The 25,555-nt window shown below is 36.5% G+C and overlaps 1 protein-coding gene across 1 annotated transcript in view; it reads left to right on the top strand.

The window, feature by feature from the left end:
• The window catches only part of LOC126162632 (uncharacterized), a 321,328-nt gene that overhangs the window by 263,602 nt on the left and 32,171 nt on the right, over positions 1 to 25,555 (top strand). Inside the window, exons 22-24 of the mRNA XM_049919260.1 lie at positions 1,929 to 2,016; positions 20,176 to 20,337; positions 25,025 to 25,121. Of these exons, the coding sequence (XP_049775217.1) occupies positions 1,929 to 2,016; positions 20,176 to 20,337; positions 25,025 to 25,121 (347 nt within the window). The remainder of the gene's footprint in view (positions 1 to 1,928; positions 2,017 to 20,175; positions 20,338 to 25,024; positions 25,122 to 25,555) is intronic.

Below are 25,555 nucleotides of genomic sequence, written 5' to 3'. Positions count from 1 at the left end.
TTTACATGAATGATGTACCTCTTAATATCAGTGACCAGCCAGTCATGTTTGCTGATGACACTTCAGTGCTCCTTGAAAAACAAAATGTTGGAGAAATTCTGGATGGTGTTATAAACACTCTAAACAACCCAGGTACAAGGTTTCAAAAAAAATGGCCTTAAACTTAACTTTTCAAAGACCTTGTTTACACAATTTAGAACCAGACAATCAAAAATCAGTGATGTCTGTATTGTACATAAAAATCAAGTCATGGACAAAGCTCAGTCCATGAAATTTGTGGGACTAAACTTGGTCAAAAATCTAAGTTAAATTTTTTAACTACAGAATTAAACAGCCTTACCTTTTGCAATGGATATACTATCTGGTATAACAGATATAAGCTACAGAAAAGTGGTGTACCACAGTTACTTTGAATCCAAAATTAGATATGGTTTTAATTTTGGGGAAATTCAAGCTACATGTCATGAATTGTGCTACTTTAAACAGGAATTGTTAGAAAAATGTGTGCTGCCCTTCCAAGAACATCCTGCCACCCATTATTCACCAACCTAAAAGTATTACCTATCCTTACATTGTATATATTTGAAATTATCATCTTTTTGTATAGTAACCCTGAGGTAATGGAAGAAAACTATTTCAAACATAAGTACAACACTAGACACAAAGAAAATTTCCTGCTTCCACAACATCGCTTAAAACTGTACCAACAGACACCCATGTACGTGGGAATGAAAAGCTATGATTAACTCAAGGGTAGAGATTTACTGAACATGGAGATAGGTTCACTGAAGAGAAAACTATATGATCTCCTGGTGGAAAAATGCTACGATTCAACTGAGGAATTTATGAATGATGAAATCATCATTTGAATAGTGCAACTGTTTAAGATTATAGCATTGTGTATAATATTGTGCACATATGTAAACATAATGTACTGTTACATCACAAGAAAAACAGTTTAATAATATTACTATGTCTAATATCAACCTGTACTGGTAAAAAGTAGTGTTAGAGAATTATGTAATTGTGTATATCATAAGGCTAAAATTGATGTGTCGCCTGTACAGCATGATCGGATGATCTGTATGTTATGAGATGAATAAAATACAAATATATGTGTGTTATGTTTCAACAGCCAATTTATTTCAGTGCTGTAAAGGGAAAAGTTGAAGTTGTATACTCATTAGTGCATTCCAGCATGGGAATTTCATTTTGTTTTTTTGGAAAGTTATCAGTGCAGATGTTTCACCACAACTTTCATCTGACTAATGGATATTGTGTCAAATACATAAGTGTGTGACATGGGTGGCTGTACCAAATGATTGTGTGTCACAGTGTTTTGTTTACATGATTATAACAAGTAGGAAATGAAAGGAAAGGTGTTGAAGGAATGCATTACTGGAGCTTGGCCTATAACTTTGGAAAACTATAGCTTTACTTAACTTCCTCATCTGATAGATTTTTGGTAGGGCAGAAAGAGAGGTTTGAAATCCAAGCCAGGACGTTGGTTCAAATTCTACTGAGCAGTAATGGTGCATGCTCACTGGGAAATGTGGCACAGTAGTTAGCACATTGGACTCACGTTCAGGAGGATGATGATTCAAATCTGCATGCGGCCATTCTGATTTAGGGTTTCCATAATTTCCCTAAGTCACATCAAGAAAATGCTGGGTTGGCTTTATTTGTTTATGTGCCCCTTGCTGACAAAATTTTGGTCACTAAAATTATTCCATTAGCAGGAGCTGAACAGCTACTTCTGTCGTATGATGTAATTTAATGATCTCAGCTATATAGGTAGATACAATCAAACTACCTACATTGTATTTTTTTGTGGATGACTGTTGTGATGACTTGGTTCAAGTAAATAAGTGAAACCTCTATTTATTTGGAATATGAATTGATACTAACAAAATCTCATTTACTCTCAGGTACACCCCTAAAGATCTGAAACCTTATTTCATATATGGAGCAACTGCAGCTGAAGTTGAAGTTGATGTACTAACAGGTCAGCAACAGGTACACACAGCTCATATTAATCTGTACACTTTAAAATAAAATGAACTAAATGTTGTAGATTTATAGGTGGAGGTTTTCATGATGTGTCAGTGCAACAAAATGTTCTTTTTGGTTCTAACTGCAACACTCTGTAGGTATTAATGACATTACGGGAAGATTGGTGGAGAGAATGTGATTCATGAAATATCATGGACCTGCTACAGTTTGGCACAGATTTTATTCTACTAAATATACCTGTATAAACATATGCCCAGTCTTTAATCCCCTAATACATTTAAGGAGTTAAGAGATTTACTTTAGTAGACATATGGTCATTGTCACTGCTACTGAGTGCAATATTATTGTAAGCTGATTATATTAAACAGGATATTTCTTATTTTTGGTGGTGTGACCACATTGAGAAGCTGATTACCTGACACTCTTGACTCCAAACAGCAGTGTTGCCTCAGCTGTTAAGACAAAATCGTGGATATGAACACTAAATTCCATATTCCATCTTCATGCCTCAATTTGGCTCATTTTCCTAATGTTCACATCCGTTGCAGCTGATAGTGCTCAAAGATATACTCTCCTTTCACTCAGTCTCAGTGGAAAAATTGTTTTGCTGCTAACCCCTCTGAGCAAAACTAACCAAAAGCTGGCATTGCACCATGCCTCTCCCAGTTCATACCTCCATCCAAACAGCACATGGTCACCTTCCAGGAGTTACTGCAATCCTAGCCTCACCCTCTTTTCCTATGACCCTTGCCAAGAACACAGATCTCTTGGTGGAGGATATATCACCTATTCACAACCTTATAATAGACCATGATTTGATCACCCTTCCATCAGGAAAAGGTTCCATATGTGATTGTGAACCACAGTGGCTAACTGACAGGGGTTATCTGATAACTGACTCACTCCTTCATAAAGAATCCTTTTAAAGTCAACATAACCCAAGGCCCATTCAAGAACACCTCCTCCTGAATCAGCTTCCTCCTTACACCTACTACCTCCGTACAACCATATTCTGCATGCCTCACAAAATACATAAACACAATCACAATGTTTGCTGAAGCTGGCCACTGTGAATCATATCTGTTAGCTGTCACCTCTAATCAATTGCTTGTGTCATAACTTGCCATATCTGAGGAGTTGTCATGTCCCAACATCCCTACTTCATTATCATCTGTATCCCTGCTCATCAGTGTTGACACCACCTCCTTATACACCAATATCCCACATATCCTCCTACATCCTACTGATTCCAAATCTGCCACCCCTTTACTGTTTCTCTTTGGAGGGGAAGATGCAGCCTTGGGTACCTGTATGGCACCCTCATATTTTTTCCGTCTTGAACACATTTTATTAGCCACCCATGATTCTTATCCTACTGTATGCTGTACGTTCGCTGATGATATCCTCATGATCTGGCCCATAGCCAAGACACAGGATCCTCATTCCTCAATAGGCTGAACATTTTTTTCTCATATTGTGACATTTTCCTTCTTTCTTTCCTCATTGATTGTCCTTAGTGTCGACATACTGCGTTGCTAAATTGGCTGAAAAATGGGAGTGGAAGTTGAACACTGACTTATTTAAATGATGTAGCTGACAGGTACACATTTGCATTTCACAGTTCTGTACTTTCACTGTTCACAATTCCCTAATATACACATTTAATAGCCAGTGCACTGTTGTTTAACATATGATAAGCCTTATTATTAATTTGCAGGCAAACTTCCACATACGAGGGGTGTTTGAAAATTCCATGCAAAAATAAAAACTACGTATGTGTTTGGGGTAAACCTTTTTTATTTTCTGACATAGTCTCCTTTTAGACTTATACACTTCATCCAACACTGTTCTAATTTGTTGATCCCTTCTGAATAACAGGAATTTCCAAGTCTGCAAAATAGCTATTAGTTGCTGCAATCACCTCCTCATTTGAATAAAATCTTTGTCCTGCCAGCCATTTCTTCAAATTGGAGAACAAATAGTAGTCCAAGGGAGCCAAGTCTGGAGAATAGGGGGTATGTGAAACAATGTGGAATCCTATTCCCATTAATTTTGCGACCACAACTCCAGAAGTGTGTGCTGGTGCATTGTCATAATGGAAAAGAACTTTTTTGCAGTCCAGTTGCCGGCATTTTTCTTGCAGCTCGGTTTTCAAACGGTCCATTAACAGTGAATAATATGCACCTGTAATAGTTTTACCCTTTTCCAGATAGTCAATGAGGATTATCCCTTACGAATCCCAAAAGGCAGTCGCCATAACCTTTCTGGCTGAAAGAATGGTCTTTGCCTTTTTTGGTGCAGATTCTACCTTGGTAACCCATTGTTTAGATTGTTGTTTGGTCTCAGGAGTATAGTAATGTATCATTGTTTCACCCACAGTGACAAAATGATGCTTAAGTCCTGCGGATTCTTCCTGAACAGCTGCAAACAATCCTTGCAACATTTCACACGATTCCGTTTTTTGTCAAGCATGAGCAATTGCAGAACCCGTCTTGCGGATAGCTTTCTCATGTCCAAATGTTTATGCAAAATACTATGTACCCGTTCATTTGAGATGCCCACAGCACTAGCAATCTCACACACCTTAACTCTTTTCTCATCCATCACCATATCATGGATTTTATCAATGATTTCTAGAGTCGTAACCTCCACAGGGCGTCCAGAACGTTCAGCATCACTTGTGCCCATACGGTCACTCTGAAAATTTTGAAAGCACTGTTGTAATCGAAGGTGTAGAGTCACCATTATGCTTATCCAGCTTCTCTTTAGTCTCCTGAGGCATTTGGCATTTCGTAAAGTAATGTTTAATCACCGCACAAAATTCTTTTTCATCCATTTTTTGATAATCACTCAACTTCCTTGATTCACAAAAATGCCTAACACAAAGAAATGGAACCGCGCGACTGCTACGGTCGCAGGTTCGAATCCTGCCTCAGGCATGGATGTGTGTGATGTCCTTAGGTTAGTTAGATTTAAGTAGTTCTAAGTTCTAGGGGACTGATGACCTCAGAAGTTAAGTCCCATAGTGCTTAGAGGCATTTGAACCACAAAGAAATATACCAATATGGCTGAAACTTGGTGTGATTTCTTTCCAAAGATGCTACTAACTAAACATGACCTCGATACACGCCGGTTATGCCATCTCTCGGACTTTGCACGGACTTTTCAAACACCTCTTGTACTGCTACAATAGATTACTGTTGAACATCTACGAGCAGTAAAAACCCGACCAATATGGCTGAAACTTGGTGCGCATTCTTTCCAAAGATGCTACTAACTAAACATGACCTCAATGCATGCCAGTTATGCCATCTCTCGGACTTTGCACGGACTTTTCAAACACCTCTTGTACTGCTACAATAGGTTACTGTTAAACATCTACGAGCAGTAAAAACCCGACCATACATTTCACAGTCTTTCAGATAAATTGAACATACACTGCCATTGCTTTAACACATGGCCTATTGGTGTAACACTTGTTTCACAGTTAAGCTGATGTATCATTGTTGATCTAACTTCCATGTCTGAAACTCGGACATGCACTGACTGACTCAGGACCAAAAATTGGGCCCTTCTGTATTATCACAATAATAGGTAATGAAACTACACATTGTTTGATGTTAAATTTACAGGAATCACAATTAAAGCTTAACTCATTAAGTAAACTGAATACATCAAAAAATTCTGCCTTTTTAACAGTTTCTTCTACTACAAGAGTTAGACTGAATTATTTGTTTAAATGATGAAATTAACAGATATCATTAGGCAAACAATGCTTTTGACAAAACTGTTAATTACTTTGGAATTAATTAAGGGCTGGCTTTGCTAACATGTTTTTGAATAGAGCCAAATAGGTACTTAAAGAATGCTAGTGTTTCATCTTCCAAACATTTATAATTATTATAGAATTTATATTTGTTTATAAGTCAACAATAGAATTTAAGTTACGAGACAATTACTGATTTCGCCCTATAATGAAAGATACTAACTAGGAATAGTCAAAATAAATTTAAAAATCAATTACATTCATAAAACTAAGCACAAAATTAGATCTTGTGTTATATTCTTTAAAACCGAGGGCCAACCTTTCTCTTTTATGAAAATGCATATTATACTCACGTATGTTAATGGTAGTCAGACATGAAAAAGTGAATTTCAAGGAGGCAGATGGCAAAATAAGAGGGGAAGTAAAAATTATCCCAGCTTGCTTCGCCACAACATTAGTTCACTCTGAACTTTTAGCTACAACAGTGTTACATGGTTAAAAATATAAGTAGAACTTTAACTTTCACAGATGTTATCTGCACTCGACTTAGTTTTTACATGTGAGCTTTTGACACATGGCTCCAAACTGTAAGTATGTTACATAGTTATGTGCCAGTTGCTTCCTTTGACATGAGAAGTTATTATGATTGGGTCCCACAAACGCTTTTGACATGGTTGTTATGGGGTTGTCATGGAGGTTTTAACTGTTATTAGCTGACCTGAGACTGGCAGTTTTGGCATGGGTTGGCTATTTGAAGATTGGTGTACAGATATTTGTTGATTTCGGGATCTCTATAATGTTCTGAAAACTGGCTATATTAGATTTTGCTGTTTTGAATGAATTGTAAACTCAACAGTTGTTTGGTTTGTGGAATATGTGGAAGGTTATTAAATTAGAAAAGTATACACAATTATCTTAAGCTACTGCACTGGGAGTACTCTAATTACAAGCATGGCTTTCATCTTGAAATTTCTTTTTCATTGTGTTAAATTATGCAAAGTCTTAATTAATGGCTTAATTAATTATTAACTGTTGCCATCTGATTTGGAAAAAAAATATGGCAACGAAAGTACAGTGTAAAAGTTCAGAATCTAGCAAACATTAGTGCAAAATATGGCATGGAAATATAGTTACTAATAAACATCAGTGTTAATTATTTTGTAATTAGTTTCATGCAAAATAAAATATATTACTGTAAACTTTGGATACCTGTCTTTATATTGGTATATGTCATTTTATCCAAATATGCTGAGTAGCTCACAATGTTTTCTCATTTGATGTATTGTAGTAGAACTTTCAGTTAGCTATAACTTTTAATTATTCAAGCTCCTAGTAAAACTAATTGTATCACTGAAATTGGCATGGTCAGTACAACCAACTGGATTTTAAATTGGAAAAAATTTGTTTATTGATGGGAGTAGAAGACATAACAGATGGAGGAGTTCCAACTTGTTATGTCTCAGGGTCATATGTCTATGGATGATCCATGTGCGAGAGTTTTCCCGCACACCTAACTAGCACTCATTATTCCAGTTCTGTCACAGGTATATCCTAACCTATTTGAGGCAGGGTCACCTGAAATAAGCAGTCCTGGTGTATGTCAACATTGTACAGATTGGTGAGACTGTGAAAAGTTTAAATTTTTGTAACCCTAATTCCACTCAGTGCCAAAGCAGAACATTTTGTTCCAAGAGAAAAGGGAAGGCGCCCTTTGGTCCAACATGTTTCTTATTCTCTAGTAAGTTCATGTGGAATTCAGTTATCTTGAATTCTTTTAAATTCGTAGAAGTACCAGGAACAATGGACTGATGTACTTTACAGTTATCTTCTCTTGTGTCTATTCATGTTATGTTGACCCAGAGAGTAAATGAATTACCATAATATGGAATTAATCATGTTTGTACAAAATATAATTACTGTAATTAAGAAACAATATAGTTGTTCTCAAGGTTGCTTTGCACTGCAGTTCACTGCTAGGAGGGAGTATGCCCTTGCCTTCCTCTGACATAATTACAGTAACAGAAATTTATACATATGCTTATTGCTCATGTGCGGTGTGAATGCTTAGATGGAGCAATGACATGTGCTGACTTTGCAATTTTAGAGTGACCTCAGTACAGCAGCGGCAGCAAGAATTATAACCAAAACCTATCACTCAGATTCAGTAAATGAACAAACCATATAATGAAGGTATAAAAACTAAGTTTACAATATGACTCATAATGTGTACATTAACAGTAACAAACTGAAAGATAGCATGGAATGGAATCTTACAACTATATGTGTGTCTGTAGAGTGTTAATTGATAAGCCAATATTTATTACTGTTACCAGTATTATAACATGTAGGCCTCTAGAGGGCCATGTGAAGCATTTACTGAAGGTGAGAGTTTCTTAGGTGCCACACTTCTTTCATCTTCTCACTATGCAATTTATTCCTTTCATCCAATCAAGTTGTTTCTGTCTTGAAATTCTTGATCTGTTGGCTCACTTTTTGCTTGAGTACTTTGTGCATGGATCTCTGTCTGTCTTGTGTGATTTATATCTGACTCTGTTATACCAGCATCCTTCAGATCTTTTCAGACTTCATGTTATTAATGTTTTCTTTGTACTGCAAGTTCTGTTTATTTAGTTGGGAGTCCAGGATTATCTTGATATGCCTGTAAAATTTCTGATATTTCCCATGTTATGCACTACATTAGATATCTGTTCAGTCTCTTGTCTATTCTACAATTTGTAGAATGTCTTAATGGGCCATTGCATTTTTTGATGATTCTTTTCTCTAATTAACCTTGCCAATCCATGACCAGTATTTCTAACACACCTGAAGCATTGGAATTCAACCTGTGTGCTGTGGTGCCCTGTGAATGACTGTCTGGGCTGCCATGGATTTGTTTTGCAGTTAGTAATGAAGAAGACAGTTGTGAGAAATTTCGTATCAGGTGTCAACCTGAGTAGCCTCAAAGGATGATGGCCAGATTCTGTAAGCAGTCTTAACATCGAAGCATCACTTGCAGTACCAGCTGTTATTGTTGTGTTGTCAACCAGTTTTTATTATATTGTGCTATAAAGCTGATAAAGACAATAAACTACTGAAAAGTTTTTAAATTTGTCAAGTGAAAGTAAAAAGCTAGAACGTGCTGCTAAGGAAAACAACAAAGTGGTAATGAAGATAGAAAATGCAAATATAGAAAATATGATGGTAGCTACTTAGCTTTTGGTTTCACATGCACTGTTATGAACAATGAAAAGCATTCACAGTGTATTTTGTGTTTGAAAGTACTTTCTGTTGAATGTATGCAACCTAGCAAATTAAAGCGCCATTTAGAAAGTGTTAATAAGCATGGTGTGGTCAAACCGGAAAATATTTTTCTGAAAAACTTGAGTCAAATGAAAGAACAAAAATCACCACTTTCAAAGCAGGCAAAAATCTCAGTTAAAGCACTTCTAGCATACTACAGTGTAGCTTACCGAGTAGCAAAATGTAAGAAAGCCCGTATGATTGCTGAAGAGCTAATTATACTGTCTGCTATTGACAAAATGTCCATTAGACTTGGAGAGTCCATGGCAAGGTAGCTTTTACACATTCCTTTGTCTAATACTACATTGAATTAAAGATTTAGGAGAGCATCTTCATGAACAAATTATAGAAAACATTAGAGGGAGGGATTTTGGAGGGATTTGGAACCTTTCAGAAATGTGGTAAATTTCATTAAAACTTTTCCTCAGAAAGATACAATTTTTAGACAGATGTGACATTGTATGGAGGCTTAATAGCAACACTCATTGGCTTTCCAGATGAAATGTATTATTGCACATTTTTGAACATATGTGAGAAGTCTGTTCTTACCTGTAAGAAGAAAGTCACATCTTTTCTAAGTGCTTTCTGTTAAAACTTGCATTCTTATGTTATACATTTGAGAAGTGAAACTCACTGCATAAGTCTCTGCATGGAAGTGAAACTCATTCCATTCAGTTTTTTGACAAAGCTTCGGCCTTCAAAAAGAAGCTTATTCTTTGGAATAGAAAAATAAACAATTGGGGAGAAATGGACTGCTATCCATGTTTGCAGCATTTTAATAATGACAAGGAGCTCAGCCATACTGCAGATATTTCTATACCTGGAGGATATTTATCTGATCATCAAGTTCATTTTGAAAAATACTTTCACAAAAACCATGATAGGTTTCAGTGGCTTCAAAATCCCTTTAGTAGTGATTCTTCTTCTGAGTTCAGTACTGCAGAAGAGGAAGAGATCAAGGCTTTGTGTGGAGAAGGAAATGAGGCTTGCTGTATCTCATTTTGTGCCAAGATTTGACAAGGCGTGTAACAAGAAGCAAGCTCAAGCAAAACATTGAAGTGAGTAGTATTTTATTCATGACTTGTTTTTATAATTAGTTATTTCATTTTTTTCAAGGTATCCCACAGGGGAGCCATGGAAACACCACAATCTGTCGGGGGAGCCACAAACTCAGAAAGGTTGAAAAAAATTGACATAAGGTTTCTGGCTTGATAACAGTCTTGTAATGTCTCACTTTTACGTTACTTGATAGGCATGATTTGTTGTAGATCTTCCCATTCTTCCAAAATACTTTACTCATCTTTTGATTTCTCTGTTCATGCAGTCCTTTCTCTATTCCATTTTCCCATTTTTCTACTTTACACACTCCCCCCCCCCCCCCCCCCCCCCAAAGATTACTAAATTTGTAAACTCTCTTGACGTCACCATATTTTCTTGTGTTGTTTTTGGTGCATCTGGTTTGACATCTATTCTGTTTTCTTTAAGGAGATGTGTAGTCTTACCTTTTCAGCCACCTCTTTCAGGTTCTTTTTTTTCTTGTTTTAATGAAGGTTCTGTGTTATCTGTGAGCATTGCCAGATCATCAGCAAATGCCAGACATCCCATGTCTATTCTTTCATTCCTGCATAGATTGGCTTATAGTCATTGTATCCGCAATTCTTTCTCTCTCAAAACTTTGTCTAATAGTATAATGAATAATAATGGTGAAATACCCCCACTCTGTCTCACTTCTGTCCTAACCTCAAAGCACTCTGATAACCCTCCCATGAATTTAATTTTAGATTTGGTGTTGGTCAGTGCCTGTTTGATAATGTTCACTTTCTTTTTGTTGAGGTGCCTCTCTTCCAGTTCTTGGATCAGTGATGGTCTATCTATACAGTTGTATGCCTTTTTGACGTCTACAGAGGTGTATATCGTCTATCTGCTTCTCACTGCTTGGTATCTCAGGACTGTCTCTAACTATCTGTTCAGCACAGCATCTTGGCAATATGACTCCTGCCTGGTATTCTCCTATCAAATTTTCCAGTTGAGACATCTAACTTCCCTCAAAAATCTCACAGTTCATCAGAAAAGTTCATTATTATTGCAAACATTTTACATTGTATCTCCACTTGTGTTTGCAGAATTAACTGTTTCAATAACAGCTGGATTCAAGGACAGGTTGAATCTAAAATGAATTATGTAAGAATATTGATTGTCTATAATTACTTAACTTATGAATTTCTATTTTTTTGTTGTTGTGTCCATTATGGTTGATTCTGTGCATGGTGTAGGTGTTTCTTTCACAGTTAAATAGTTCTTGTTGAAATGTTTCCAGGATAAATTACACAAATAGGAATAATGACAGTGGTTTTAATTTATAATTAAAATTTCAAATTAAACTGAAAATAAATCTTGTGTCAATTTCATATTTTAGTTCTGTTCATGAAAAACATAAGAATTGAATTAAATTTTTAGATCTATGATTCCAGTGGATAATTTCATGAATTTAACGAGTGTATCAAATTCTACAATATATGACAGAGAGAGCAGCACTGATCAGTTCTGTTACAAACTGTGTCCTACCTAGCACCCACTGTGTAATAATTTTGTATGTGATGGGCAATAAAGGTATCCTACAGTAATTTTTAGCATTGGTCCTAACCTGTCTGCTGTTTTGTATTATAATTGTTATTTGGTTATTCGACGCAGATTTCTTCAGCACTTCAACTACGATGTCATCTTCCCCTGTTATTCTGCTATTCTTCAATTTTATGATTTGTCTCTTGATCTTCAGCTTGCCTGGTGCTTTTGACTTATCACTTCTCTTGATATCTTGGCTCCTTGAGAATCTCTCAACCATTTCAGGACAATTCAATAATTCATTGCAGTGTCTCACATTTCTCTTTGTTATTCAGTGTCAGTTCTCCATACATTTTTCTGACACAAAGATTTTGTGGTTGGTATCTGATGATTCTGGTCTTAAATCTTTTATAAAAGTCTCCTGTGTTCTCTTTTTCTTTTAACTGGTCCTTTTCAAATTCTCTTTTGATTCTTCTGATGTCTTGTCATTTGCTTTCTTGCCTCTATGTAGGTTGTCAGTTTAACTTCTGTTTTGTCACTGTTCCATTTGTTGTATGCTATTTTCCTGTTCTCAATGGCTTATTGCATGTGTCATTCAATCATAGAGGTCTCTTCTTTCTGATTAGAGGAATTTTCTCTTTCATTTTACTGATTATCTTTGCTTTGAATTCTTCACATGTTGTAACTGTTCTTCCTCCCATTTATCTTTGATCCTTGAAGATCTTAATTTCATCATATTAAACTTTGGTATCAGCATAGTCTACCTGTTCATTCTATCTGGTGTCTGTGATTCTTGTGAGGTAAGATAGGAGTCTAAGTTAGCCCCTCTTCTGATTTGTGCATTCATGATTTCTCTGTGGTTCTTGTGTAAACGCTACATGGTTGACTTGGTATTCTCGTAAGGATTTGGCAGGTGCCTTCTACGTCTTGGTTTTCTTGATATCTTTCTTGAAGTGAGTTGGCATTTCTTTCTTGAAGTGAGTTGGCATTATCATCATATTGTGTTGCTAGCAGAGCTCAACCAATCTCTGGCCACTTCTGTTAGCAAATCTATGTGCTAGGTATTGTCATATCATTCCTCTGAATCTATTTTCAGTGACATTTCTCATGATCTTTAGCTCGTCAATGGCCTTGCCACAGTGGTAACACCAATTTCCATCACATTGTGGAAGTTAAGTACTGTCAAGCTTGATTAGCACTCAGATGGATGACTGTCCATTCTTCTGAGTGCTGTTGGTAAGCAAGTTGCACTCAGCCATTGTGAGGCTCATTGAAGAGCTATTTGATTGAGGAGTAGTGGCTCTGGTCTTTAAACTGACACTGGCCAGGGTGCAGTGTGTCAACCACATGCTTCTACATATCTGCAACCAGTGGTGCTTATGGGCTGAGGATAACAGAGTGGTCAGTTGGTACCAGTGGCTCTTACAAGGTCTGTTTGGCTGGAGTTTAGTTTAGTTTTCTGTATTTAATCACAGTACATATCAATTCCTTCTTTGTCTCTTTTGTTATCTTGGTTTACTGCTGCATGTATGTTGATTGCCATGTAAGGCATATTAGCACATTTGATCATTGTCAGCCTCAGCATTGTCACCAGTGCTTACTGGTTTCAGTTGTCTTACTGATTGGAGGATCCTCTTATTGACTGAAAAGGCCATTTCTAAAAGCAGAGCTCCTTTGCCTATTTTACTGCCTGTTTTGGTATTCCACATTCTGGTGTTACCGAAGCCTATAGTATTGTCTTCTGTTATTTTAGTCTCTTGTATTGCCAAAATCAGGACCTATTGTTCAGTTAGCATCTTTTTAATTCATGTAGTTTTCCTGCTCCATTTAGTATGCTGATGTTTAGTGTTCCTATGTATGTCTTCACTTCAGTGTAAAGTTTCCCAGAGGGTTATTATTATTATTATTGGAGATTTGTATAATCACAGTAAGGAAATGTGTTGGCTTGGATTCCTTCCTGCCAAATTTTATAGTTGCAATGCATATCAAAATTCAAGCCTATAACTTTTCTTCACTGTGACACTCTTACAGGGTAGTTTGCACCTGTCCCCAATTTAAACAGTGAGTAACGTATAATACAAATTTATTTCCTTTAAATACAACCTCACAAAATGAAAACTAATCACATCACTCACTTTCAATGTACTCAACAGCAAGACCAAATAACAAGGAAACGAAGATAGTTATATATTCCAGATATCAAAGATGAGTCAATCATAAAATGTTCATTCTTGTATTGGTGTCGATTTGGTGTTTATTAGAGTCATCACGTTAACCCCAACCCTCCTGTATGACAGATCTGCAGGTCTGGGTGTGAAGAAGTGATGACATGAATGGGTGCATACCTAAAGTTGCTTCTTATCTCCAGTGGGAAATTTTGGGGCACTGTGTAGTGGCTGCCTGCTGAGGCTGGCCCTTTTCTCATTGCTACACACCATGGAGCAAATAGCGAGTAGATACGAAATCTGTATGACACCACTCAGAGTCATTTGTACACATGTGGCAGGGGCTGACACATGGAATCAGGTAGAATGTTTGATTCATCTGATATAGTCAGTTCTCTGACCAAGCTCTGTTGTGAAAGCAGGAGCCTGTCTAATGAGCAGAAATTTGAGTCTTACTTGCCTGATGGAATGTGTGCAGATTAGAGGTGACCTGCAATGTGACAGGACCTTTGGTATTGGATCCTGTAAATCCTACAATGGTATTGAGGCATCTGTTGTCAGTTCCTGCGAATTAAATGCAGGCAGAAGTGGAACGTTAATGGTTATGGGTGCTGCATCATCTATATATGCTGGTTTTAAGGGTTCAATTGATATGCTGCCTGCCTGCCATTTTTCTCAATGATGAACATGATTCCTCCTCTCATCACACCTTGAAATGGACCCAAATAGGACGGAGAGAATGGAGGTCAGAGAGGTCAGATGACATCATCCCAGAGCCAGAAAAATGCACAATTTTATAAATCTTTATGAATGATACTCCTTCTGTTGCCATGCCTGACCACGTTAAGTGGCATGAGGTGGCACACATGTGAACACAGTTGACACATGATGAAGGGTGTGGAATCTTCCTGAGTCAGTGGAGAAAATAGTGCAGGTGAGAAGAAATCGCCCAGCACCTGTAACTGCTAGCCATATATCATCTGTGCAGATGAACAGTGTATATCCTCATCAACTGTAGTGCAAAGTCCCAACAGCTCTGAGGATAATGCATCAAACTAGATCCCCACATGTTATGTTAATGCTGCCTTTAAGGTGCAATGGGCCTTTCAATGGAGATGAATACTCTCTACCATCCCATTGATTGCAGGATGGTGGTTAGTAGTGTGAATGTGTCTGCTTCCACAGAGTTGGTGTAATTCCTTGAAAAGCTGTTTTCCAAATTGTTGTTGTCTGTCAGTCGTGATTGTAGGATGCTGAACCTCGTGAACCAAGATTGCACCATGGCTCAGGCCACCGACTCTGCTGCTGTGTTGGGAACAGGTACTGCTTCTAGCCACGTAGTAAAATGAGCAATCATCGTAATTAAATATCGGTACACCCATGAGCATTGCAGAGGCACAGCGATGTCAATGTGAATGTGAGTGAACCTCACTATATGTGTCGGGAAGCAATGCACCAGCACGAAAACATGTCTAGTTATTTTGCTGCATTGGAAACTCTTGCAGTCACATGCCCAATAATTCTTCTGTATACCAGGTGCAACAATTCTTCTGTATACCAGGCAAAATGACTTTTGCAGCAACAAGCTTGCCAGGAGTTCTGATGGCAGGGTGTGCAAGGTTATGGTAGATATTGAAAAACTTGTGCCTCCATTGCATAGGAATGATAGCCATTGCCTCCCACCAACTGTACTGCACCAAATTCCTTGATGTGTGCCCTACATAGGTAAATGTTTCAACTGTAATGCCATTGATTCGCAGTTAGCAATAATGTGATGAAAGAAAGCATTGTTTCTTGATCATTTGCAATATCAGCCCTGTTAATCATGTTCAGTTCTGCCACATGTCCCAAAAAGTAGCTTAGGTAGTGCCATCTTTAGAGCATGAAACACAAGCTCTGCTTTCCTTGCCCATGGAACTTTTCTACTGCCAGGCATGCTGTTTCCAGTGAGCACTCTGTTGAGCAGTTCCTGTATCACAGCCAAATTATGTAAATGTCTCCTGCAGTAGTTTAACATCCTAATTAATTTGCAGAGACCTTTGAGTGCAGTTGGTAATGGCATCTGCCGAGTAACTTTCACCTTATTAGGCAGGGGGCAAACACTTGCATGAGAGAAAGCATACTTAGAGAATGCACTTTCTTTCTAGCAATAAGACACTTATCACTGTTGATTACAGTGCCAAAACTCTCTAAGCACTCATATAGTGATCATATGTTATCATTATGATCATAAAATACTATCTCATTCATATAGCAAAAAAACGAATGTAAGTCCTTGCAGCACTGAAGTGCTATCACCTTTAAGTTATGGAAACAGATGAAAATTGTATGGGACCATGTTGGGACTGAATGGAGGATGATTGAAGACAGTGAATCCAAGGAGTAGGATTTTGTAGACATTGTATCAGTTGTGTGTGTGTTTTTTTTTTTTTGTTTGTGGTTTTAGGGCGCAAAACTTCTATGGTCATTAGCGCCCAATCAGTTGTGTGTGATCTGGTGGCATTGTCATGCTGAAGCAGAGGATGCTTTGTGTTTGGGAGAATTCTTCAAATTTGGCATGCTCTCATATATTCTGATCTTGTCAGTATGGTCTCACACTCATTAGGAATTCAGCAATACTGCTAGAAACCTCAAGAAACACTTATTGATCACACTACCTCTACTTGTGTGCTGAACACATAAGTGATACATGGTCTTTTGTGGATAAAAAAGTCCTAATTTCTAATTCATCCATCCATATGATCATAGGAAATCAATGTGACTGTCACTAATTTCCTTGGATCATTCATCACACATTCTATATTACCTTATGTGCTAATGTTATACATATAATGAGATTTACAGGTTATCTAATTATCCCAGGTACCAAACATTGGCTCCTACTTATCTGAAGAAGGCACCAGAGATTTCATTAGTTATATTACTGTACATGCAGGGAATTCTATTTGAGGCTATGTTTCACATCATCATCATGGAGCATTGAATAAAAATGATAGCAATGGCTTGTTTTGCCTCAGTTACAAGTGGCTGCCTGACAATGAAATATTTGTTTGGTCACAATGGTCCGATAACACAGGCCAACGATGGAAAAACTTTTTTGCTGAAAATAGCTTATTCTTATGTTTTTTGGGGTGGGAAATCCCGAACTGTACCACCCACCATTTCTTCACATTTTACAGTTAAATTTATTAAATTAAGCGATTTTTAAAGAATTTAACAGCTTTTAAACAGCTAAAATAATTTAAAAAGGAGGTGTAATGAATGTAGGTGATGTTGGTAGCACAGCTGAAAAACATTTGCTGTCAAAAAAAAAGGTTGATTCTATTTTTGTGTTAACAGATGGTGCTTTTTTTACTGTCAACCTAACCTCACTTTCCCTTTTTCTGTACAATGTCTAATTGTGGTTGTAAATACTCTGCTGACAGTTTTTGTTATATTTGTGGTGAATTAGTGATTAAAAAACACCAAAGAAACATTACAGCTTTGTGAAAAAGGTTTATCTATCATATCATGTACCTAAACTTGGTGATCAAGATAAATCTCGGGTGCCGCATAAGGTATGTTATGTGTGTGTTGGAGATCTGAGGAAATGGTCCAAAAAGAAGAAGAAAGCCATTAGATTTGCTGTTCCTTTGATATGGAGGGAGCCAATAAATCATTCAGATGGTTGCTACTTTTGCAGTGCTGATATTACTGGTCATAATTCGAAAAACAAGAAGGTAATAAGGTACCCTAACCTTCCATCCACGATCCAACCAGTAGGGCATGGTGTAGATTTGCTGGTTCCTGAACCACCAGATGATTTAAATTCTATTCCCACAGAAGTATTTTCTGATGTACAATGTGATTTAGGTGAACCAGATGATGATGAATTCCATTGTAATACAGAAAGTCTAGAGCCCATATTGTAGCCCAAATTGTTTACTCAGACCAAGCTTAACGATTTGGTTAGGGATCTGGGCTTAACAAAAGAAAAAGCTTAATTGCTTGGCTCTAGATTAAAAGAAAAGAATGTATTGGCAGTTGGAACCAGTGTATACATGTATAGAAAGAGAGAGCAGCAATTTTCCAAGTGCTTTCAACAAGAAGATGATTTAGTGTACTACTCAGACATTCCCAGTCTGATGAATGAGTTTGGTATTGAATATAAAAAGGAAGACTGGAGGCTGTTTATTGATTTGCTCAAAACTAATTTAAAGGCTGTTTTATTACACAATGGTAACATGTATGCATCTATACCTGTTGGACATTCTGTACATATGAAATAAAGGTATGAAAACCTAGAAATAGTGCTAAATAAAATAGGCTATTCTGCTCATGGTTGGATGATATGTGGGGATCTAAAAGTAACATGCATGCTCCTTGGTCAGCAAGGTGGCTTTACCAAATTTCCATGTTTCTTGTGTGAATGGGGCAGTAGGGCTAGGGATCAACATTGGTGGAGAAAGAACTGGCCTGTGAGGGAATTTTTAAAACCTGGTAAGAAGAATATTCTAAGCAAAAACCTTGTAGATCCTAAAAACATACTCCTACTACCTCCACATATAAAGTTAGGCCTAATGTAACAGTTTGTAAAGGCTTTACCTAAAGGTGGACCATGTTTTAAGTATCTCTGCCAAAAGTTTCCACACCTTTCAGAAGCTAAGCTTCTTAACTTTGAATCCACAATGACTTTAAATGAGAAAGAAGCATGGGTATCATTCAAGCAAGTTATTACAAAGTTCTTAGGACATCAAAAAGGTGCAGAATGTGTTTCTATTATAGCTACAATGTTAAAGATGTTTAAAACTTTAGGATGTTTAATGAGCCTGGAAGTTCACTTTTTGAACAATCACCTTGATTACTTCCTGGACAATATGGGAGGTGTTAGTGAGGAGCAAGGAGAGCGTTTTCTCCAGGACATTAAAGTGATGGAAAAATGCTACCAAGGCTGCTGGAACACCAACATGATGGGAGACTACTGTTGGTCACTTCACTGAGAAGTTCAGCAAGCGACTCATCACAGAAAAAGCTACACAAGAAGCTTCAAGGAAAAAAGAGAAAGAAAATACAAACCAATTCCAGCTGACAAGTGAAACCTCTACTAACACATATCAATGTTTTCAGTAGCTTACTGTAAATACAAACCATGCTTATCTTGTAGCAAAGTGTTTCCTTAATTTCCCCGTTTACCGTATAGCATAGGATTTTTATACTATATAATAAAAAGCATATTGCACAAAAACTATCGGTGATACAAAAAACTAAGGCTACATTTGGATTCAGCTCATAAAAATCTATAAAGATCAGTTATCAAAGTAAAAAAAATGTTTTTAAAAAAATTTTTTGTTCGCCTGTGTAATCGATCATTACTACTCTTAATGCTAGGCTTCTTTAAACCAGCGTTTTATCTCGTGCCTTCTTTCTATTGAAATAATACATTTGAGTTTGTTTGCTCAAATCTTCAAACAGTGGTATTATGTGTGCATTTTTGGGGAACTACATTTGTGAAATGTTCATCTTCACATTTTTGCAGTGTAAGAGTGATCTGTTAGGTTTTGGACATGCAGTCGCAGAAACTCCGTTTCATAAAATGATATTTCTGCTGTAAACTTTTCAGCCGTCTTCTGACTGACCTGACAGACTGAAACTACAGTCGTTGTATCTGGGATTTTAAAGACAAAAGCTGTGTTGCTCCATTTGAACCCACAGAATACACAACAGCGAGATATGTTACTCATTAGCAACAATCTTGGTATCAGTAGCAATGATTCTTCTATGGACTGGATGTGTGATTAGACACTGCATCCTTGCTTGGGTGTCAATGAGATGAACTGTGGAAAACATCTTGACAAAACATGGAATCTGTCACTATCTTGGATTATCTTGGAAAGACGTTGCTACCGTGCAGCTTCTATTGATGCGTTAATATCCCACATGGATTAAGTGTCTAGCCATAGATTCAGTTCATGCAATCATCTTTGTCACTGAACAACATCTGTGGCCCTTGTGTATTCTGTGGCCACAACCACAGCTCTCATATGTCACGCATCAGTCTGTCAGCTCACAAAATAGATGGCTGAAAAGTTTACTATTGAAAAATCAGTTGAAGTAATGGGGTTTGTGTGGCTGCATGCATGACATATAATGGATACATTAATAAAAGTTTGAGAATTTAATACCATTGTACAAACTTCTGATATTTTGCAAGACTGCCAAGTGTCTTGCTGATGCAAATTGTATTTACACTGATTTTGACTCTGGTTTGTTTGAATGCTTTGTTATCTTTTCATCTCATTTTTCTCCAAATTTATTTTTGAAATGAGTGCTTATTTAAGGTTCCTTAGAGAAGAGTGGTTAAGTTCTAATATTATTTTATGGGACTTCCAGATACTTCGAGTTGATTTGACAGAGGATGCAGGTGAAAGTTTGAGTCCTGAGATTGACATTGGTCAAGTAGAGGGAGCTTTTGTTATGGGACTTGGTTACTGGTTAACAGAGAAAATGGTGTATGATCCTGAGACAGGAAAAGCTTTGACAAACAGAACATGGGTAAGTAATTAAACTTTTCTCAGACCTCCTTCCTATTTTTGTGACTAGAACTCACAGCATAATTGTAATTGTGTGTTCTGTTAACAGGGAAATCTGCCACACCAAAATGCCTATACATCCTGAGTAGATTGGTGGCATAAAATTCTTCTGTAAGACACAAAAATGCCACATGTGTTTATTACCAGTGTTAAATAACAAACATTTTTTTCTTTGAGTTATTATGTATTTTTTATATGAAGACATAATAACTTATGGAAACACTCTGAAACATGTCAATCTTCTAATGTAAGGAGCAGTAATTAAAGTTAACATATATACTGTGTGCCGCGTATGAGGTCTGTTGCATTATTTCCAGGACACTGTAAACTCCCTACCAGCATTCACTATTGCAGTTTATCAAATGGTCATTGGATTCATAAACTTGTGACATGGCTCACATCTGCATACAGCATTTGCCATAATAATGTCTTTGTGCCTAAGCAAAAATACATCGACCAAAATTATATATTGTGTGAACGGGGAAAATCTGAAATAAGAATAGTTCTGTAATTAAGTTACACTATTTTTTTTCTTTTGAAAACACTAATTCCTTTCAGCTGAAACTCACACACATTCACTTCAGGAAGGACAATCCTGCCCTTTGTGCAGAGAAATGAGCGTATTAGTCCTTTCAAATTAATTGACTGAAAGTATGAATAAATCATTTGCACTTATGAAACTCTGTAGTAAACTTCCTAAGATTTCTTGACAATAACTTTTATTGTCATTACTGAAGCACACCACAGTGAAAATATTAATTAAACCTGACAAATTCAATTTGACCATAATAATTTGAGATTCCTCAAACTCTAATATAGATTATGCCATCTATACTAATAATAAATCTGTATAACCATTGTGTCTGTCTACCTGTGTTTGAACACGCTACTATCAAAAACAATGTTACTGGATGAATTTTCAAGGGGTTTTCACAGGTCACTTAAAGGAAAGAAGATAGGGTTTAATGTAGGCCACAACACCCCAATAACTCAGATTTTATTAATCCAGTATTTGAGAAAAGAGCATGTAGTGAGTTGCAACAAACTTTACATGTATTTTCAAACCTTTAAGAAACTTTTTCTCCCACTCACATGATGATGAAAGGGTGAAAGTTTGTCACTTACTATAGTTTCGCATCAGACATGGCATTTTAATTTATTACTTCTTTATTACTAAGTGTACTGTGATACAATTTGCTCAGTGTTCACATATACAACTGAATTCACCTGCAAAATTATCTATATATTACTCTTAGTTAAGGATATATGATGTCATAAACATTGAGGTGCTTGAAAAACTGGTGCATCTTGCATGACGTTTAAATTTATTATTACTAACCTACTGAACCAATTCTGATAAAATTTGGCAAGGAGATGGCTTGGATCCTGGGGAAGAACTTAGGCTACTTCACAAAGTGTTTAGCACAAGATACTTATTGATTTGATGAATATTATGTGAATTATCAAAAAAATTTACTCTTAGACTTTTGAACTTTATTGTATTTGTGAAAATTCTTTCCTTGGTTTGTATGTACTACATGATATGATTCAAAGTAATTAATACAGTGCTTATACAATTGTCATTGTCTTTAAACCACATTTCCATACTATTTATAGCTGCTATGTGCACTATCCAGTATTTCAGAATGAGAGCACTTAGTGACCTGCAAAAAATTTTACACATAATTTCAAACCTATAAGAACTTTTGTCACTGATAACCCTCACAAAATAATGAAAGAAAAAAGTTTATTACTTACTACATTTTTGCTGTTCATGCAATAAAACTGTCATGAAAGACATGATGTCATGATGTTTACATTTATTGATTCTTTGCTATTAACTATATATGAAACACATTTAGAACACAATATCCACATATGCTGCTGAATATACGTACAACCTTATATCATTCTAAGACATATAGTTCTGGAGATATGAGGGAAGGAGAGGAGGAGATGGATAGGTAGCAGGGGAAGAGGAGATGGACATAGAAAGGAAAAATGAGGAGATGTAGAGAAGAGGGGGGGGGGGGGGCAAAGAAGTCAGAGAGAGGTGGAAGGAGGAGATGGATTAATAGAACTGAAATAAATATATACCAGGGCAATGATGGGTACTCATCAAGTCAAAAGTATAAATAGTCATCAAAAGTCAGTCTTTACATAAAACTCATGATTTTACTGACCTGTATGACAACAATACCTTATAAATTTAATTAACAGATACCTGTCCTCTGATGAAATCACTCATTCGACTCTCCAAACCTGTATTGTCAGTTCATACCCCGACAATGTCCAGTCTCATTGTAGACATTTAGCAGCCTACAGACAAATACTAAACTAAACTCCTCCTGAACAGACCATGAAGGCCTAATGGTACTGACCAGCCGACGTGTCATCCTGAGCACTGGATGCTGATATGGAGGGGCCTGTGGTCAGCACACCGCTCTCCCGGCCCTATGTCAGTTTCCAAGACCGCCACAGACAAATAGTAGTGGTAATAAGAAGTACATCATTCCATTTAACCATGAGTGTATGTGGTTTGATTTCATTATGATGCACACCTGTAGGTGCTATAGAGTTTGGAAAAACAGACAAACTAGTGAGTTATTGTAGGTGTGTATATTCTGCAGCAAGACAGAGCAATCTGTAAATTTGTGCAACTGGGAATGATAGAACTGCGAAAAAACTTGCCATAACTAAATTAAGAAACCATTAATAAAAGCATACACTGGGGAAAATTGAGGACTACTGTAGTTTCTAAATTCTCACATCTGCCACAGAAAATGAGCAGTGGGAACATAGGACAAGAGACATAATACATCATAAGGGAATAAACTGCTACTTTAGTAATTATGTTGTTTCTGATCCCCAGTTATTGTCTCCACAGTTCTGAGCCAGTCCTTTTTTCCATCTGTTTTATGTTTTTTGTACTTTTTCCCATGACCCTAACTTTTTGATTGATTGTTTTTGAGACAATGGGTCACATGGCTTTAATATGCCTAATATTCTCTGAGACAGCTACACAGTGCAAACAGGTTTCCAAAATAGTACCAACAGTATTGTCTCATAATATTCTCAAACAACTAGAGTGACAATTCAAATGCAGCAACATAGGTTGGATCTTCTGGTAAAAAATATTTTTTATCTTGCAAGCACGCTTAAAAATGGAAATGTGATTAGTGGAAACAGTGTTATTGTAATGGTAATGTTTTCTAAATAAATAAATAAAAACTCGATTATGGCAAAAGATTTTTTATGTTTGCAAGATCAAACATCTCCCTGTTTCTCAACTGGAAGTTGGTCTGCACATTTCACTCATGATGTGATTGTAACTCTGTGATAGCCATGTATTGTGAGAAAGCTGAGCATTAGCATATACTTATCTTGAGACTTGTGCTGGTTGGCATGGAAACTGTGTAGTTGTCTGCTCCAGGTTCAGACTTTCCAATGTGTAGTTTCTATATAAAATGGGTCTGTCATTTCCTAGAGAAAACCACTGATTGTCTAATTCCCATGAAGACTTTTGTTTATTCAGTCAGCGAGTTCATGTCAGCTTTAGATGATAAAAAATTTCCCAAGAGGCAACACTTTGACATAAAAGTGTACTACCAAAGTACATCTTCCATCTTTAACGCCCAAACAACTTCTGCTTTTTAGCTTCTGAGTATGAAACAAAGTGGACTTATTCTGAACTTAAATAAGCAATTACATTTCAATCTCCTTATGCAGGTGAAATGGAAGACAATATCTATGATAAAAACTGAACAGATACTGATGCTTTTCAAGAACTAATTCTAGATTGAATTGATGTTAATTAATTACAAAAGTGTGAATTATAGATCTTGTGTTTAACAGTACAATGAAAATGGCTCTAGTAGCAGTAGTGGGAATTCTTTAAATAAAGTTACATTTGTATGTTTGTATTTCTCTGCAAGTGACTTTCGAAGTTTTGGGTATTACTTTAGAAGCATAAAAACCCAAATGGAAATCTAGTATCAGCAGTTTTGCAAATCAAATGAGTTTAGCACAACTCATATTGAAATTGCTTCATAACCTGTTACTTTTGAATATTTGCATTTTTTCAAAAGTGGTTGTAATCATGGCTAATCACAAGAATATAAGCCAAATATTATGATATTGTGTAGATATAGGTATCACAAGTGTTATATGCTGACAAATGAGTGTGGAAATGATAGTAAAGAACCTGTTCCACGATGACAGTTAATACACTATTCAATATCTGATCAGATGCTCTATTTAAGTAACCAATACTTGGCCTAAAATGTTACAGAAGTCAGGTAAAATGTTGTTAATGTACTAACTACAAAAAAATGAAAACATTACCAAAATGTGGTATGTAGAACAAAACAGTAAGACTTTTCTGCAGAACTGTATGTCTTGTGAAAGACTGATAAGAATAAGGTGATAAGAAGTATTGTATATGGAACCATACAGATTGTCATCTCTCACTCCATTTCTAAGTGGAGCATGAAAAATGGAGACAAATAATGGTATCTAGAATCTACCCAGTGCTTTGTATTCTACAGTAACTTGTAGAGTTTAATTTATTAGCTCAATACTGTATATATTTACAAACTTTTGTGACATCCGTTACATGTTTCTTATGATCTAACACACCACATTTTCAGAATTATAAGCCACCTGGAGCAAAGGATATTCCTGTTGACTTTCGAATTAAGCTTAGAAAAAATGCACCCAATCCAGCAGGAGTTCTTCGTTCTAAAGGTAATGTAAAAATAATATATCCACTTTTTTATGTTTATTGATGAAGGCATTTTAGAAAGTAACTGTGAACCAAATATTTTGAGAAAACTATGTTTCAAGTCAAGGGAGTAAACACGAGGTGTGGATGCAAATTATAGTATTAGTTCTATTCCAGTAGTAGCAGTAAGAAGAAGATGATATACTTTTCATGTCCTATGCATGAATAGGAGGCATAAGGACAAGTTAGAAAATCTGTTAGCAGAAATGTAAGATGGTTCACCAGCACACGGTCACAAATTCCTGTGGTTACTGTGGTCAGGTGAGACACTGGTTTTGGGTAAAATTCAGACAGACAATAGTAAAATGAATTAAATTGATAGAGACTCTTAGTTCATCTTATGAGGATATACACTGAAGAGACAAAGAAACTGGTACACCTGCCTAATATCATGTAG

Source organism: Schistocerca cancellata, chromosome 2 (genome assembly GCF_023864275.1).
Source record: "Schistocerca cancellata isolate TAMUIC-IGC-003103 chromosome 2, iqSchCanc2.1, whole genome shotgun sequence".
NCBI lineage: Eukaryota > Metazoa > Arthropoda > Insecta > Orthoptera > Acrididae > Schistocerca > Schistocerca cancellata.
This window is presented reverse-complemented; position numbering and strand designations above follow the sequence as displayed.